The sequence below is a fragment of the Juglans microcarpa x Juglans regia genome, chromosome 3D (assembly GCF_004785595.1).
Source record: "Juglans microcarpa x Juglans regia isolate MS1-56 chromosome 3D, Jm3101_v1.0, whole genome shotgun sequence".
NCBI classification, from domain to species: domain Eukaryota; kingdom Viridiplantae; phylum Streptophyta; class Magnoliopsida; order Fagales; family Juglandaceae; genus Juglans; species Juglans microcarpa x Juglans regia.
Genome location: NC_054598.1, coordinates 9212325 through 9228969, shown reverse-complemented (window position 1 = coordinate 9228969; position 16645 = coordinate 9212325). Strand labels below are relative to the sequence as shown.

At 34.4% G+C, this 16645-nt stretch overlaps 2 protein-coding genes across 3 annotated transcripts; both read right to left on the bottom strand.

Annotated features, from left to right (window-relative positions):
- Positions 1-2238, bottom strand: LOC121255004. The gene is made up of 2 exons (XM_041155302.1): positions 1815-2238; positions 1-1674 (listed from the first exon to the last, which is right to left on the bottom strand). The coding sequence occupies exon 2, from the start codon at positions 1636-1638 to the stop codon at positions 1-3; it is 1638 nt and encodes a 545-aa protein (XP_041011236.1). The 5' UTR covers positions 1639-1674; positions 1815-2238.
- Positions 2239-3661: 1423 nt separating this feature from the next.
- Positions 3662-13166, bottom strand: LOC121254864 (urease-like). Of its 2 annotated transcripts, none has more exons than XM_041155051.1 (19): positions 13052-13166; positions 12689-12882; positions 12435-12508; positions 12105-12150; positions 11627-11732; positions 10981-11123; positions 9889-9999; positions 9416-9579; positions 8900-9275; positions 8702-8810; positions 8051-8190; positions 7690-7827; positions 7501-7592; positions 6218-6347; positions 5981-6139; positions 5231-5398; positions 4710-4844; positions 4108-4179; positions 3662-3993 (listed from the first exon to the last, which is right to left on the bottom strand). In XM_041155051.1, the coding sequence occupies exons 2-19, from the start codon at positions 12812-12814 to the stop codon at positions 3772-3774; spliced, it is 2511 nt and encodes an 836-aa protein (XP_041010985.1). In that variant the 5' UTR covers positions 12815-12882; positions 13052-13166; the 3' UTR covers positions 3662-3771. The 2 variants fall into 2 exon arrangements, with proteins under 2 accessions (XP_041010985.1, XP_041010984.1); XM_041155050.1 differs by having other exon boundaries at positions 12956-13110.
- Positions 13167-16645: the final 3479 nt, after the last annotated feature.

Below are 16645 nucleotides of genomic sequence, written 5' to 3'. Positions count from 1 at the left end.
TTATAATGTTATAATCTTGCGGGGGGCACAAATACCCTCTGGGAGCCACCATTGGACAAATAAGTGGGAATTGAATTTGCATTGAGTACATGCTACAGCCAAGCCATGAAAAGTGGTGCCACAAGTATCACACGGAGCAGAGTACTCGTTCTTCTGGACAATAGTGACAGGATGTTCATGTTGACGACATGTGAAGGTTCTTCCAAACTTTATGCGCGAATACTTGCCAATAACACAATCGGGATGTGCAGCAAAGTCGCATTCCTTACAATAGTAGAACCACTTCCTTGAGTCTCTACTTTCCTCGCAAATAAAACAATAGTATTCTCCAGAATCGTCTTCAACACTATACGTGAGTGTCAAGTAATCATGTAAATCATATTCATACCTAACTCTATATGGAAGAGTTGCACATCTAAAACACAAGCCGAACGTCTCGCATTTTTTGCATACAAATAAGTGAGAAGGACGATACTCATCATAACAGCCATTGCATACTATTCGATCACGATTCAAACCTATGAAGAGGGAGTGTTGGTGACCTTCATGCTTTAGAGTTTCCGGAAGAGAAGCGCATTGAATATCGACTTTGTACTTGCATAAGTCACATTTATAACAGAAGCCATGTTGAAAACGGCTACAAGCAAAACATCTGAATATGCCACTTGGGGAAGGTGCCTGTGAGAGGAGGGTGAGTGGGTGTCCGTGAAAAAGGGACTGTTGCTTCTTGGGAAGAAGTTTGGTACAGCTACGGTGTAGAAAGAAGTTACATTGCTCACAGCTGTAAAACGGGGGGGAGATTGAAAGCATACATCCCTCGCAAATCTTATCATCCTCGAGCTCCTTTTTACTGATGATTAATTTGTGTTCATGACTAAAATGTTTGATCTCCGAGACCAAATCAGATTCGCAAGGTACCGACTCTGTGGTTGGGTCCATCCACTCACCTTCATACTTTTGTGCGCATTGCAAGTGGGCAGCATAACTGCAATCTTGACAGTAATAAACTCCGTACTTTGTTTTTACCTTTCTATGGCAAAGTTTACAGAATATGTCGTCCTTCTCCTCTACCATTTGATGAAGAGAACATGTGAGAGTGAGAGAGTGATTATGTACAGTTGTACTGATGGTGCGTGGATATCGAGTACATTTTCCGTGAACCAAGAATCGACAGAGGCTACAGAGGTAAGCAACGTCTTTGGTTTCCTCACCACACGCATCGCAAGTGAATTGGATCTGCTTCAAGATGGGGACGAAGTCATGTCGGTGACATTCATCGATGCTATTTCGCCAGCGGGAAACGCATCTAATGTCGATGTCAAATTTGCATTGCTTACAACTGTAAAATAAGCGTATGCTGCAATTCTCGTAGCAACCATCACAAGCAACATATGTTGATGGCGCACAGAGAATAAGGGTGTGGTTTTGGTGCAAAGGGTGGTGTATTTCGAGGGGCGGTTCATTGCATGATTTATGAAGTAGGAAGTTGCATTCGGAGAATTTGTAGCCGGAACCCAACACTGGTTCCTGGCACCTCGAGCAAACAGCTTCCTTGTTCCCATCATTTTCCAGATCTTCTTTGAAGACCAACGGATGCTCATGGATGAAATCAATATAATTTACTCTTGTCTCCTCCATCTCCTCTCTCTCTCACACGCACACATGCAAGAACATCTGCATTCGTGATGGTTGGACAAAGGCATAAAGCCACGGTCAAATCCAAGACATAGCCCCAGTGACAATAAGCAATTAAATTTAAAATTAGCAATTGATATAATCTTACATCGAAAGCTTTTTTGGAGTAAGAGCCTGACCTGGAGGAATTGCGGATGTTTAGGACGCTGATTGCCGATGACGTTAAGGATTGGAGTCCAAATGGGGCAAATGAAGATCGATCTCAAGGTGTAGGCTAGAGAAGAAGAGTTCAATACACGTCTGACCAAAAAATCAGAGTTTAACGTTGAGAAAAATATACTGTTCACACCAAGCTTCTTCTGGTGTCGTCAGTATATCAAACCATCACAAAACAGGTCTATCCTCGATTTTACTGTCACTATGTATATAGAGTAACCCGCTTTAGCCTTTTGATGATGAAAAGTTTGAAAAAAGCAATAGACATCAGATCTAAGATCGGGAAGTTACAATAGATGGGGAAAAACTGGCAAAGAGATAACAGGTCTAAGGAAAGAGAAAATACAACTATTGTAGATGGATTGCAACAAAACTACTTAGAACTAGAACTGCAAGCAAGTTATGTGAACTGAAGCTGGGAAAATACTTGATAAAAAAAGTACCTGCTCGTTGTGCTTTGAGAGAGATACTAAAGGTAGTGAAAATATTACTTCATCCTTGTCATCGTGTTTAAATGGATCACAGATCCAGTATCTTGCTGAAAAAAAAAAACAAAAAAGGTCAGTACTTTAGTGCTTTTCCTTTTTTGGTTTTTTTGCATGATTCATTGACTTCAACTCATCCTTTTGTCGTTTCATCCTCAAAAGATAAGCACCGGTTTAATATATAAAATTATTTTATTTCATTTCAATTTATTATTATAATTTTTTTAAATTTTTATATAAAATATAATAAATTTTTTAATTTTTTAATTTTTTAAATTTTAAAATAAAAATTATATTTTAATAATAAAATATTTCATCTCATTTTATCTCATTTTAAAATATTAAAAATTATATTTTAATAATAAAATATTTCAAGATCACTATTGAAATTACCTGTACAGCCTCTAATTACAGAAATAGTAATGGTTGGAAAAATAATCAGGTACCTAGATTATTAAATTGGGATGTTAAATCTTTGAACTGTCAAACTAAACGGAGTACTTGATTACATATTCTTCCTATGCAAGTTTTTACACAAGCTTAAGGACGTCTGTCATGTCTCTTAAGTTGATGGCAATCCATTCCTCCCAATTTTTGAGTGATGAAAAATATAGATTCCGAGGGTAATGGAGGGATAGAGAGTTTACTTTCTTCCGTTTCACATTTCACACCAATATTGTCCGTAAGATTTATTTTGCACAATTCACACCAATAATCTGTTTGGTCACCGAGAAACTGCAGGAAAAGAAGTTTTCCTCTTCTACTTGCTCATGTATATTTCTTCAGTTTTGAAGAACTTTAATCCTCTACTTTTTATGCATATTTTTTGGGTTTAGAGCAGCGTAACGCTCTAACTTTTTCAGTACCCGAGAGAAAGAGAGGTGTTGCCATAGGTTACCTCCTATGGGTGGGTTTGGGATTTGGGGGAGCCTTCTCCCGCCTGCAACGCATCGAATAATGGTTGTTTCGATAACTTTTTCTTTGTCTTTTTGATTTTTTAATTATAGAATAGGTAAAGATTGAAGTTAAAAGTTAGAAAACGATGTTCTTACATACTATTTTATATTGGGATCTTATTAAATCCCGAAGCAGTCTAGCCATAAGAAGTTCATGACATTTTTTAACTTGGCAAAACTTTTAAACCCAAAATCATTTGTATCCACGTAAGTCCATTCAAGGAGAGATTTTGTGTTAATTGATTTGTTACGAGGAAAAAAAAAAAAAAACAAAGAGTTACAAAATAAAAAGGGTAAGAATTAAAATTAAAGGTCAAGGGAAGAGCGAGGAGTAGTTCAGGTGGAGTAGACATCCAGTCAAAGAGTCCATTAGGAAAGTGCTATTTCGGTTCATTTTGGCAGCATCGTCATTTATTTCAGTTTGGAAAGTCTACTTCAAAACATGAACTGGTAGAGGCTCTGACATATTACCAATATGCCTAAAAGAGGAAGTAATTCCGAGAAAGAGGAACGGTGGTGGCTGCAGCACAGGTAAGAACCTCACCATCGGCTGTGACCGTGTATGTCTCTGGGTCCACCGTGATGTTTGGAAGAGCATTGTTGAGTTTCATGTCAGCTTTGGTTAGCTGCCTAACCTTGCTCACAGCTTCTACTCTCTTGTTGAGTCCGTATGCGGCTTTAACTCCAATATTCAAAGCTGCCTGTTTGTAGGGGAGATAAAAGAAAGGAAAACAAACACAAACTTAATTACAAGAAAGAAAGCGAGGGAAAAAAAAAGAGAGAGGGAGGGGAGAGGGCAAAGTAGAGATTCATGCCTTGCTGACAAAAGCAATGGAGTGAGCACTTCCAGCCTTCCCAAATGCTCCAAACATGGGCCTCATCATTACCTGAAAACGTTATCGCAGTAAGAAATGAGCTTGATGCCATTTATCCTGAATTCTCTGTTCTAATCTCAGCAGAACCACTGAGATTACTGTCAGAATCTGAACAAGATTTTTCTTCATTCATGCAATCTATAACTTTCTTTTGAGTCACCGCCCCCCCCCCCCCCCCCCCCCCCCCCCCCCCCCCCCAAAAAAAAATCGAATGCAATTTTTCTAACCATCCAAAAGTATGTGAGACCTTTTAATGGTTGGAAGTTCTCTAAGTAGGTTCACTTATGTCTTTAAGTTTTAATTAGTTCATGCATCAAAGTTGGGCACAACCGGCACCTCTGAGTCAGATTTATTATCAAGTTGCAGGTCAATGTTCCAACCCAACAATGAGACGATTTCAAACTGTGGGATGTAATTTCCATTGATGTAGTCAACATTTTATAATATCATAAATTCAAAACAATTGCTCGATGTGGATAAACCATGCTCATCAATCTGTCGTATAACATGCTCCAGAATATAGAAGTCAAAGGAAACTTTACCGGTTCAGGTGTGGGAATGCTTGCGTTTGGATCGCCCATATTAGCCCACGCAACTGCACCACCTTTTACTATCATTTCTGGTTTTGCACCAAAGAAGGATGGCTTCCACAGAACAAGATCGGCCAACTTTCCCACCTGGAGAAACAAATGTTACTAGGAAAAGGGGAAAAATTGATACACTTCATATTAATATAAGAACAATGTTAGAACTTTTGATAGATCATCCAGAACCCACTGGATCCCATCTTCAAGTCAACTGCAATGTCACGATTTGACAGAATTACTGACTGCAGTCAACTATATCCAGATTTTGTGATTAGGGTATTGGTATCAACTTACTGCGAATGGGTTGGCTTCCTATATTGGATACGTTTAGGGGGGGAACCAACCAACCACTGATGAATTAATCAAAAACCGAACGAGACTGAATCCAAGTGTATGAGTGAACAAGATAAATGTGATACATATACTTTTATTTGGCCCACATTGTATTGAGCTCTTAGATACTAGAACTAGCATACCTCAACTGAGCCAACATATTCAGAAAGCCCATTAGCTATGGCAGGATTTATTGTGTATTTAGCAATGTAACGCTTGATACGAAGATTGTCATTGTCTGGTCCACTAGGGTCAATCGACCCTCTTTGTAACTTCATCTTGTGGGCAGTTTGCCAAGTTCTGCTTATCACCTGGTAACAAAAGATTTTGCAAGACCTCTTCAGATACGAAGACTATTAATGCTGTCATATATAAACATCTGGATAAAAAAGACAATATGAGCCACAATAATTAAGGGAAGATTGATAGGACAAACGTTAAGCAGAATTCATCTGTTGGAGTGCACTCAAGAGAATGCTAACATCCCATTGTTAAGTTGCAAACTTAATATAAGATCATAACTTGTCAACACTAGAGCTTAGCAACAAGCACTTCATTTTATCATGAGGTAACCCTGTCCTACATCCTCAGTAGGATTTGTGTTGTACGTTTGCCAGTCATGTTGAGTGGCTGTATCAGCACCCAGAGCCTGTCTCCATACATTGGAAGATGATTTTTCTTAGTTACCTTTAAAAACAGTGAATGTATCTTATCAATCAGAATAACTTGAAATCCACAGTATCAACTAAGCTACCAGGTCTCACGATGTTCTAATGTTTGGTTGACTGTTTTATCAGACAAGTTCAGACCATCATTGCAAATACTAACAGAATTATTCCAACAAAAACCTCTGCGAGGGAACGAAAAGAGTAAAAAGAAAAGGAATTATTAACCTCTCCAATGCGACCCATAGCTTGTGCATCGGAAGCAATGATGCTAATTGCCCCCATATCATGCAAAATATCCTCTGCAGCAATTGTTTCAGCCCTTATCCTTGATTCAGCAAAAGCCACGTCTTCTGGAATATCTTTATCGAGGTGATGGCAGACCATCTGTATGTATTAAAACCCAATTGATAACTGGAGATTCAGGTTGCACACTGTATCATTATTTCCATTATTTTTGCATACCAGCATGTCAAGATGCTCATCTATAGTGTTGAAAGTAAAAGGCCGTGTGGGGTTCGTAGATGATGGCAGGACATGTTTTACACCACATACTTTAATGATATCTGGAGCATGACCACCACCAGCACCTTCACTGTCCCAAAGAATCAAGGAAGTAGGACAACCATCAAAAGCTGGAAAGGTTGAAAATAAGGCAAAAAGTAAAAAGTAGATGAACTTCTTGACTCCTATCAACAAGAGAAAGAATTAAAATCACCTAAAATGCTGCAATCAGTCATAGTTATCAGTCATGACAACCTGAAGCTTAGGAAGGATAGGCAGCAATATGTGAAAATCTGAACTATGGAAAGGGTGAGAAAGTACTCCCCGTATGACCAAAAATGGCAAGACGTCAAAGCCACTTTTAAGTAAAATTCCCATCAAGGGGTATCACGGAACATAATTCCTCAATAAACAAATACAAAACATTGATGGCTTTGATATCACTGTGTTATGCAAAAGTAACATTTTAGTTGGCTAACAATAAAGAAGAGGGAGGACGAAAAAAGTCAATAACATATAAGGACATAGAGTAAGTCCACATTGAAGACAGTCAGGAAACCATTTTTCTTACAAAGACAGAGTATAAAAGGCAGTGGCAAACACCAAATCCAAGACCCAATACACAACAACTCAGTCACTCATAAAGAGAGCTATCTGTTAACACTAATTAACTTAGTCCAGCTATTTTCTTCTCTCTATGTTTAGAAAGTGCCGACACGTATATATAGACCAGGCGAAACTTTACCCATGGTGTGAAGAAAAGGAGCCTCAGTCATGTTGCTCCTGTAGAACTAAATTACTGTATGCAACAGCCAAAAAAAAAGACGAGATTGACCGAAAAATGCATTTAATGCCTTGCATAAAGAGCTATAATGCTATAACACCGTGGTGGTAAACTAGCCCACTAATGTCAAGAAACCAACAATGTCTTCTAAGGCAAAAGATTGTCATGAGGCAAAAAGGTGGCAAAGAAAATTCCACAAATCCAGCTAGCTTGAACTCCAAGAACGACTTGGAGAGGCTGCAGAACCATCTGAGTAGCGGCTTCTTAGCCCAAATAAATGGTCGGCTATGTTGCTGTGGCTTTCGGGCATAATAATTTTATAAACCTATTCTTATTCTTATTTATCATCATTTTTTACACGAAATCTAACTTAGAAGACTGAAAACAAATGCCACAAGTATGCACATGCAGTTTTTTTTTTTTTTTCTGGTTGATATTGCAAGCAGCATGCAAATTGTACCTGTGATAGGTATGAATAGTTCTTCCTTTAAATGCAGCAATAGAATGTTCAACAAATCCCGATTCATTCAAGGTGTCCGTGTGGATATTAACCTGTCCAAAAAACAGATGAAAAAAATTTGGGGAGTGATGTTGAAACTCAAAATGGTTTACATAAATGCAAAAGAAATATTCAAAACATAAAAAGTGCCTGGATGTCATAATGTTCTGCAACATTCAAAGCATTGTCTATTGCGGCAGGAGTAGTTCCCCAGTCCTCATGCAGCTTCAGTCCCATTGCCCCGGCTCTAATTATTTCATGCAGTTCATCAGGTTTTGCACTGTTCCCCTGAAAAACAAAGATAATAACAGAAGAAAAGTAGAAGAAATCGATAGGGATAGAAGAAAAAAGAAGAAACCCCGGGGGAAGCACTAAGCAGGAAAAGATTTTAGAATTCAATGTTTGCGCTGCCCATTCATATACATAATGACTAGTAAAAGGTCTTCCTTAAATGTGTAAAGGGGGAAAAAGCAGAGACAAATTTATGAAACCTATAACAAATTGAGCATACTTTTCCCGTAAAACCAAAATTTAGAGGCATCTCGTCAGTTGATTGCAGCATTAACTTCATTTGTGATATTGCTGGAGTACAAGTTGTCGCACGCGTTCCATCAGCAGGTCCCGTTCCTCCTCCAACTAATGTTGTGGTTCCTACATATAATTATGTTTCAGAAAAATGAAGTAAAAATTACGGAGAGATGATTGTTTCAGTAATTTTCGTTTACATCCAGAGGTTACTCAGATTGCTAAGGGACAGACACCTGAACTCTAGGCACCAAAAAAAATGTACTTCATACAAGCATGTCAAGCAGTAATGAATGATAACGTGCAACCGGCCCAAAAATATTTGAGTCTGATTCGCTTCAAGTTATTAATTAAGTTTGATACTATGGAATCGAAAAAGCATCTATGCTGTCCAGATATAACATAAGCATAACAAGATGATTGAGCTTCAATACTTTTGTCATCTATATTTAACATGCCACCAATTTTATGAAAGTACAGACACATACCAGTAGTTAAATATTGATGTTTGCAAGTTTCCAGTATAGACACATATCATCTATATTTAACATGCCACCAATTTTATGAAAGTATAGACACATATCAGTAGTTAAATATTGATGTTTCACAAAAAAGTATTTCCAGTTGGGTAGCTCACCACTTGATATAGCTTCATATGCCAATTGAGGGCATATGAAGTGGACATGACAGTCTATGGCTCCCGCAGTTACAATCATTCCTTCTCCCGCAATAACCTCAGTGTTAACCTTATTATTGAAAAGGGATGAGTATGTGCAATTAAAATGGTGGGTAATTGAACCATCAATACTATCTGCACTGTGAGTATGGCATTTACCCCTATAATATTTGAAAATACACCATCCATGATGTCTGGATTGCCTGCTTTCCCAAGGGAAACAATAAGACCATCCTTGATCCCAATATCGGCCTTAAAAATTCCACTATAATCAATTATCACAGCATTTGTAATAACTGTATCCAAAGAAACAGCAGGTGGATGCCCACATGACTGGCCCATTCCATCTCTTATAACCTTCCCACCTCCAAAGACACATTCATCACCATAAATGGCAACATCTCTTTCAATTTCAGCATACAGGTTTGTATCACCAAGCTTAATTTTGTCACCAGTGGTAGGGCCATACTTGTTGACATATTCCTCATGAGAGATTATTTTGCTGAAAGCGGAATGTTCTCCAGTAAAGCCTTCACTGCAAATTCAGTTTGAGGTAAGGCTTTTGCATTTATCCTTATCATTAAATGGAACAATTTACTTATTCAACCAATCCAATTGATATCACAAAATAAAGTGAAACAAGCAGGCACACAATTGGCCAACAGAACGCCTAACCTAGCATTATTTTCTTCCAGATTCCCAAAGTCTCTCAAGTTTACAGCTCCCATGACTTCTCTAAATTTAGCATGATCAACTGGACCATCAGCAATGCCATGTCCCCCTCTGATCACTTTCTTACCTCCAATGCTTACAAGTATGACACTTTTAGTTTCCCCAGGCTGGCCAAACAAAACATTTGTAGTACTAAGAATGCATAGAGTCAAATAGTCAAATAGCAGAACATGTCTGAACACGTTGATGTAATAAGGGAAAAATAAAACAGTATTCAATTACAATATGATTTAAAAAAACAAGAAATATTTTGCTAGGGAAAAAATTTATTACATATGAAAGTCATAAAAAGCCAAAAATATAGGCAGAATATTAATGTACAGAAGATAAACCACCCCAGAAGTTTTTGCTGTATTTTCTTGGATAATAGCAAATACTTAAAAAACAAAAATATCAATGAAGGCTGCAAGTTCAACCTCGAATCGTGTAGCTGTCCCTGCTGGTATGTTTAGGCGCATGCCATATGCTTTCTGTCGATCAAAAATCAAGTAGGGATTCACCTCAATAAAGTGATAGTGGCTGCCAACCTGAAACATCGTGGATTCGGTTTTCCATATATTTACTCAGATAAAGAAAATATATATGAGATGTTTACATGCTCAACCTGTCATATAAATTGGATGATTCAATATTTTGACACAAATCACTATGCAAAACAAAGTATGTCCATACAACAAGAATCTTAAATTTTTCATTCCTGACTGATGCTGTGTGAAATCACCACTTGTCTCAAAAACTTAAACTGATGGAAAGAGGTAGATTTTATTATTTTATATCTTAGCACTCCCCCTCACTTGTGAGCCAGACTTTCCCTCAATGAGTAGGCCCAACAAGTGGAATATTTAATTAAATAGGGTAAAGTGTAGGGTCAAGGTTCGAACTCAGACCTCTGCTCTAATACCATGTAAAATCATCACTTGTCACAAAAACTTAAGCTGATGGGAAGAGGTAGATTTTATTATTTTATATCTTAACATGCTGCAAGTAAGAACTACCCAAGAAAAACAATTATGTATGGTATTTGGCGTCTAATTGGTGAGAGGTCTTTGCTATGGTGTGTACCCAATCTCATTGACACCCGCTGTATGCCAGCAACGCCCTATCCTAGACCCATGTTTGATGTGAGGATCTCCAAAACTGTCTACGCCCCAACATAAAATAGACTCGCAACTGACTGTCAACCACGTAAGCTATACAAACCAATTCAGACTACAGAAAGGGTTTCAACTCTCCAAATAACATAGAAAGCTGAAAAAGTAGCAGCCTGCCAGTCAAAATATCTTCGAATGATTTTTTGCTTCAAATAAATATCACAATGCAGTATTATAACTCAGAAAACATTCCGAGTTCCATCACCAAATTCTGAAGCTGCAACGGAATATAATAGGAAGATGATTGCAGTTAAGTAGATAATTTCCAACTAAATAACCATGGATAAATGCAAATGAGGGAAAAAGGAAAAGACGAGGATCCCGCAAATATAAGGATTAATAGGTTAAATGAAACACCTGAACTGGCCTGTCTCCAGTGTTGACAACTCTGAGGATTACTGCTTTTTTTCCATGATTAAGTGTAATATTTCCACCTCCAAAGATAATCTCACCAGGAATTTTATTATCTTCTACCCAAGGAAACTTTTCTAGAGAAGGAACTGCAGAAACAAAATGCTATTTCAGCCATGCAGATTCAACTCTAAACGTGGTGCATACTCTAAAAAGTTTCTCACAATTAATTGAAAAATGAGAACACGACGAATTTTATTTTATACATGCACGTAAAGGAAGGGAACAACACCTAGAAAGTGTTTATCAATCACCACAAAAAGCTCATGGATTACTAGAAAATTTAACTTCCCAATTGAGGATCTTCATGTATGGAAAATATTGGTTTAATTCTGATTATGTCCTCAAGCTTTTTTTAAGTTAAATCCCAAGGATGCAAAGTGCCACATCCAGAGACAACAGATGGAGAGTAAGATTTAAATTCTCCATAGGATGCTTCTGCTGACAATAACCTTTTTCCTTCCAAAAACCATATTATTACTAGGCATGATGCTGATGCTGTATTATAGTACTATTACCGCTACACAATCAAGGATAAATTGCTTGTGAAAGAAAGTAGTTCCAAACTTTAAAATACAGGGCATGCCCTTACCTGGAAGAAAAGAACCATGTAGAGCTAGCTCCAGATTTCCATGTTCACTAGCAATTGCATCATGAACGGTGATTAACTTAGTGCCATCAGGAAAGGTCCCTTCAACCTACAATTAAATTAACTTGATAATGCAGTTCAAAGCAAGTTTCTTCCTTTTTTTCTCTTTTGATGTTCTCTCTTTTTTGCAGGGGAAGAGGAGGGCAGAGTTTCAGGGTATAACAAGGTGGAAGTTTGATACATGTTTATCATCACGTAATATGTTTTAAGCTTTTCAAGCCTCAAATCAACAAGTAAACAGAACAAAATCCAATCAACTTTCATACCCTAAAGGAAAATGTACCAGTAAATATTAACTTTCTCAGGTAAATCGCTAGCTCGAATTATTGAAAAAATAAAAAGGAAACTAAAAACTCAGCATCCCTAATTGATGAGTTCACAGGAAGGTTCAATAGTAATTTGGAACATAATCACTTTATACCTGTACAGAATCCAAAAGATATGGTACAGCAGGAAGAACTTGTCTCCTGTTAACACACAAGGCAACATTTAGTTTCTATACGTCGGAACCTCTGATGATTCACAATGGAATCAATACTTAAAACAAGCTACTATGAACCAACTCTGTGCCTTGTACAACCAACATTAGAGAAAACCAAATTATACATACAATTGACAATACTACCTGGAAAATTATTCGTATATATGTATGTATGGATTTGTTTGTGTATCTAAGTCTGTACCAAAGCTGTGTACAAACAAGTGAACAACGTCATAACAAACATGTAACATACAGAATTCACAATAATACCTTCCTAAAAGTTGTTTCCCAACGTCCATCAACTCCGCCACCGATTTATCACCATCGCGTACGAACTCCAGAATCTTCAAAAATAAAAATAAATAAAAGAAATGAAATTAGTGGTAAATCACCAAATTCTTATTCTCCATGTTCCAAAATACACAGCAAAGATGCAGCTCACTCAGTATCTACACAAGGTTTATACAGCGCATATATTTATTTCTACTTCACGTTTGGTACAGTGCCTCAGAATTATACAGCACCTGCGTAGCAATGAGAGCCACAGCTTCAGTGTAATTGAGTCTTAGACCACGAGCGAGACGCTTCTGTGCTAGGTACCCGGCATTGTGAAGACACAGTTTCTCCACCTCTCTCGGTGTGAGTTTCATATTCCAGCACTCACTCTCGAGTCAATGCCTTCACTATCGCGTTTCTTCCTACGGGAAGCAAAGAATTCCTGATCGACCAAGCAACTAAATCAGCAATTTATCTCATCTTAATCGAAAATCTAAAAGAAGACGTAATCGTACGAGGAAATCGAAGATATAGATATAAGTCCAGGTAAATGACAGGAGAATTTGGACCAAGATTCCTGTGGGAAAATTGGGGAAGATATGGGAGTGTACAGTTGAACTTTGAAGTTTGAAATAGTGCGGTCCGATGTTGCACATGGAGAGAGAAGAAACGTGAGTGCTTCGAACTTGTACGGTCCGACGTTGGCCTGACAGGAGAAAAAAACAGAAAAACTTTACTGCAAGCAACTTGTATCAATATCGATATATAATATATACGTTTAATAAAATGATGTGAATTAAAGATAAAAATAATTTTTATAATATAAAAGATTTTTTTCTTCTTTTAATTTTTTTTTATTTTTTTTAAATTAAAAAAATTATCGGTGTGATATGATATACGAACTAGCTTGTATCTAACAAAATTCGAAGAAAAAAAGCAGGATGCTTTCTACCGATGTCAATGGTTATGAGGTAATTTTGCAGTTACATTATTTTATTAATGGAAAATGTTAATTATATTTTAAAAAATTCTTATAAAAAAATTTACTTCACGCTAATAATTATGAAATTTAAATTTTAAATTAAAAAAAAAAATGATAAAATAAATCTATTTTATACATAAATTATAAGTACACTTAGCATTATTTTTATTTAATTCTCTTGAACTTAAGATTATCAAAATTTAAAATTTGAGTTAAAAATGTGATGTAATATTCTTCAAAAATGGTAAACAAAGTGAAGTTTTCGAGTCTTGAATGATTATCTTTTTCGTTTTTGAATTTTAGACATTACCTTTTTTCTTTTTAATGTTTACAATCTTTCAAAATATGTCATTTAGTTAAAATAAGATAAAAATAAAAGAATTCTTATAAAAACCTCAGAAGTTCGTTCAAAATTTTGCAAAATCTGTTGGTCACTCAGCAAAAATAAGAGTCAAATTTATTTCTTATAAGTAACTTATATTTTCTAGACAAGTAATAATTTAAAATATATCAAGATTTTGAAAAAAGTGATAATGTAATGAGTCGTGCTACACAGAAATTCTACATTTTGTATATTATTTAAAAATATGTAATTTTATTTTTTTATCTTCATATTTCATATTTTTATAAAAATAAAATTATAAACTTTTAAGTGGTATACATGTAAAACTTATGTTCAAAATTTTTCTAATTTAATATTTCTATACGAAAATGAAATGAAATAATCAGTAGATATGTTTGTAAAGAGTCACGCTGTTCAAGGTACCGACCCATTAAAGAAATAGAAAGTCTATTTTATCTTTTCAAGTTGACATTTCTATTTAATCGTTAGTCAAAATTTTTTTTATTTAATGATTAAAGAAATAATTTTAAATATATTAATATATTTTTTTATTTTTTAAATATATTTAAATATATTAAAAAAATATGAAAAAAAAAAATTTACACTAGACATACCATCCAACAGTTAAAATAGAGCAGCATAGTAGCCGCACTAAATGCCAGTTTTACTTTAAAGAAAGCAAAACGACAAGGAGAATCTAATCAAATCTACATTGTATATATAGGATCTATATTGCATATCTTGATTCAAGACATCGTGCTGTCGTCTAACTCGTATATTTTTACAAATGAGATAAAATTAAAATTAAAAATTAAATAAAATATTATTAAAATATATTATTTTAATATTATTTTATTTTAAAATTTAAAATAATTAATAATTATATGAGATAAAATAAAATAAATTAAAATGAATTGTTAAAACCAACGAGGGCAGACGGGCACGCGCATGCTCTGCCCTCAACTGCCGTTTCCAAGAGTCTTTATTATTAATTTTTTAAGGGTCATGATCTGAGATCTCTTCTTTTTTTAATAATTTTTTTGTTTCATTGGTTTTAATTTTGTAATATTTTTTGACGAATATTTCTTCAGATATTCATCAAATGATTTAAGGAAAATTTCAACTTGTTAAAAACTAATCTCAAAAGCTAAGAAATTCATTTAAAAAAAAAAAAGTAAACAGAAACCAAGACCTAAAGAATGAAAAATTTAAAAACTATGAAAATATATTTAAAAAGGAAAAATCAGAGAAAACAAACAATTACAAAATCCTTAAACGAGATTTGTAGCGATCGAGAATGGTTGTGCTATCATCTGACCGAACCCAAAATTACTTAGGAAAAAATCTATTTATTATCTATTTTTTTATCATTCTCTCGTCATCTTATAATGTAGTATTAGATGATAAGTTCACAAGTAAAATATGATAAATAATTTTTAATTATTTAATAATACGTTATGGAATGATGAAAATTTAAATGATGAGTAACATTATTCAATTACTTAGATAACCAAGACAGTGTTTGAATTATGTGCAGTCTAGTAGTAATTAATTATTAGATGATTTCAAAATACAGACCTGTTATATTATAAACTTATCATAAAATGTCGTGTTAAATAAATAAATATTTATATAAATAATTGTTAACATCATAATATGTTGTAATAGTTGAGAGTACCACGTCATCTATACTCTAAACACATCTTAAACATCTACCAACAATATAATTATAATAGAGAAAATATATTTGTAATCGTGAATTGTGCAACCACCACGTAATCGTTTTGAAAAAAGTGAATAAAATATGAGATCTATATAGGAAAAAATTAATTTTTTAATAGTAAACTTCATTTTTTTTTAAATTAATTACGCGATATTTACATACTTCACGGTTATATATAGAATTACTTATTACAATATAATTACAATCCAAATAATATGTTTGGGATATAGGCAAGGGTAAGATAAGATTTGAATAGTTAGATGAGATAAGATGATTTTAGATAAAAATTAAAAATTAAATAAAATACTGTTAGAATATTATTTTTTTAATATTATTATTGTTTTGAAATTAAAAAAAATTGAATTGTTTATTATATTTAAAATAAAAATTTAAAAAAATTATAATAATGAGATAAATTAAAATAAATTTGAGTGATTCTTGAATCCAATCCCCGCGGATGATGCTTGAGTTGCGCCATGCATCAAGATTAGTACAATTTTATAATTATTTCGCATTTATTCTCCACCCAATTTTATGAATATCCCAAGAATCGATTTCACTTTTTTCTTTTAATTCTTATGAGAAATATTTCCGCTATTTTTCGATGAATAAATCTTTACAACTTTTTTATACTCTATATTTCATATTTTTTTAATTTTTTTTCTTTTATCAAATATTTATTATATGAATAATGAGTAGAAAATTTGAAATAATTTTAAAAAAATAAACTCAAAAAAAATTTAAAAAAATATTAAAAATTTAAAAAATTTAAAAAAATATGAAGTATGAAATATGGTGGAGATTGTGTAGTAAAATTTTTTCTCAATTGGATAATAATACCTTGAAAAGCGTGACACATTAAAATACTATTGATTATTTTATAAAATACTAGTTATGCTTTGAACTCTCTTGTTGTGAGTGACCCATAAATTTTGGTGTATCTACCATTCAATAGTATGTGACAGTGGACAATACCAAACACTTCCCGTTTATATTCTTAGGTCGTACGATGTGCTCCTATACATCGTGATCAGTGACGATTGTTAATCTCAAATCAATAAAAATATAATAATGATATTATGTGGTCTCATTTTATTTATATATTTTGATCATTTATGTATTAAATTTGTTAAAAATTTTTTTATTTATTGATTAAA

Bases quoted from the DNA above. Each gene is read 5' to 3' on its own strand.
- LOC121255004 (XM_041155302.1), bottom strand. From the start codon at position 1,638: ATGGAGGAGACAAGAGTAAATTATATTGATTTCATCCATGAGCATCCG.
- LOC121254864 (XM_041155051.1), bottom strand. From the start codon at position 12,814: ATGAAACTCACACCGAGAGAGGTGGAGAAACTGTGTCTTCACAATGCC. The intron at 12,509-12,688 runs GTGCTGTATAAT...TTATTTTTGAAG, and splicing joins TGGCTCTCATTGCTACGCAG to ATTCTGGAGTTCGTACGCGA. The intron at 11,733-12,104 runs GTATAAAGTGAT...ATTTAATTGTAG, and splicing joins ATCTTTTGGATTCTGTACAG to GTTGAAGGGACCTTTCCTGA.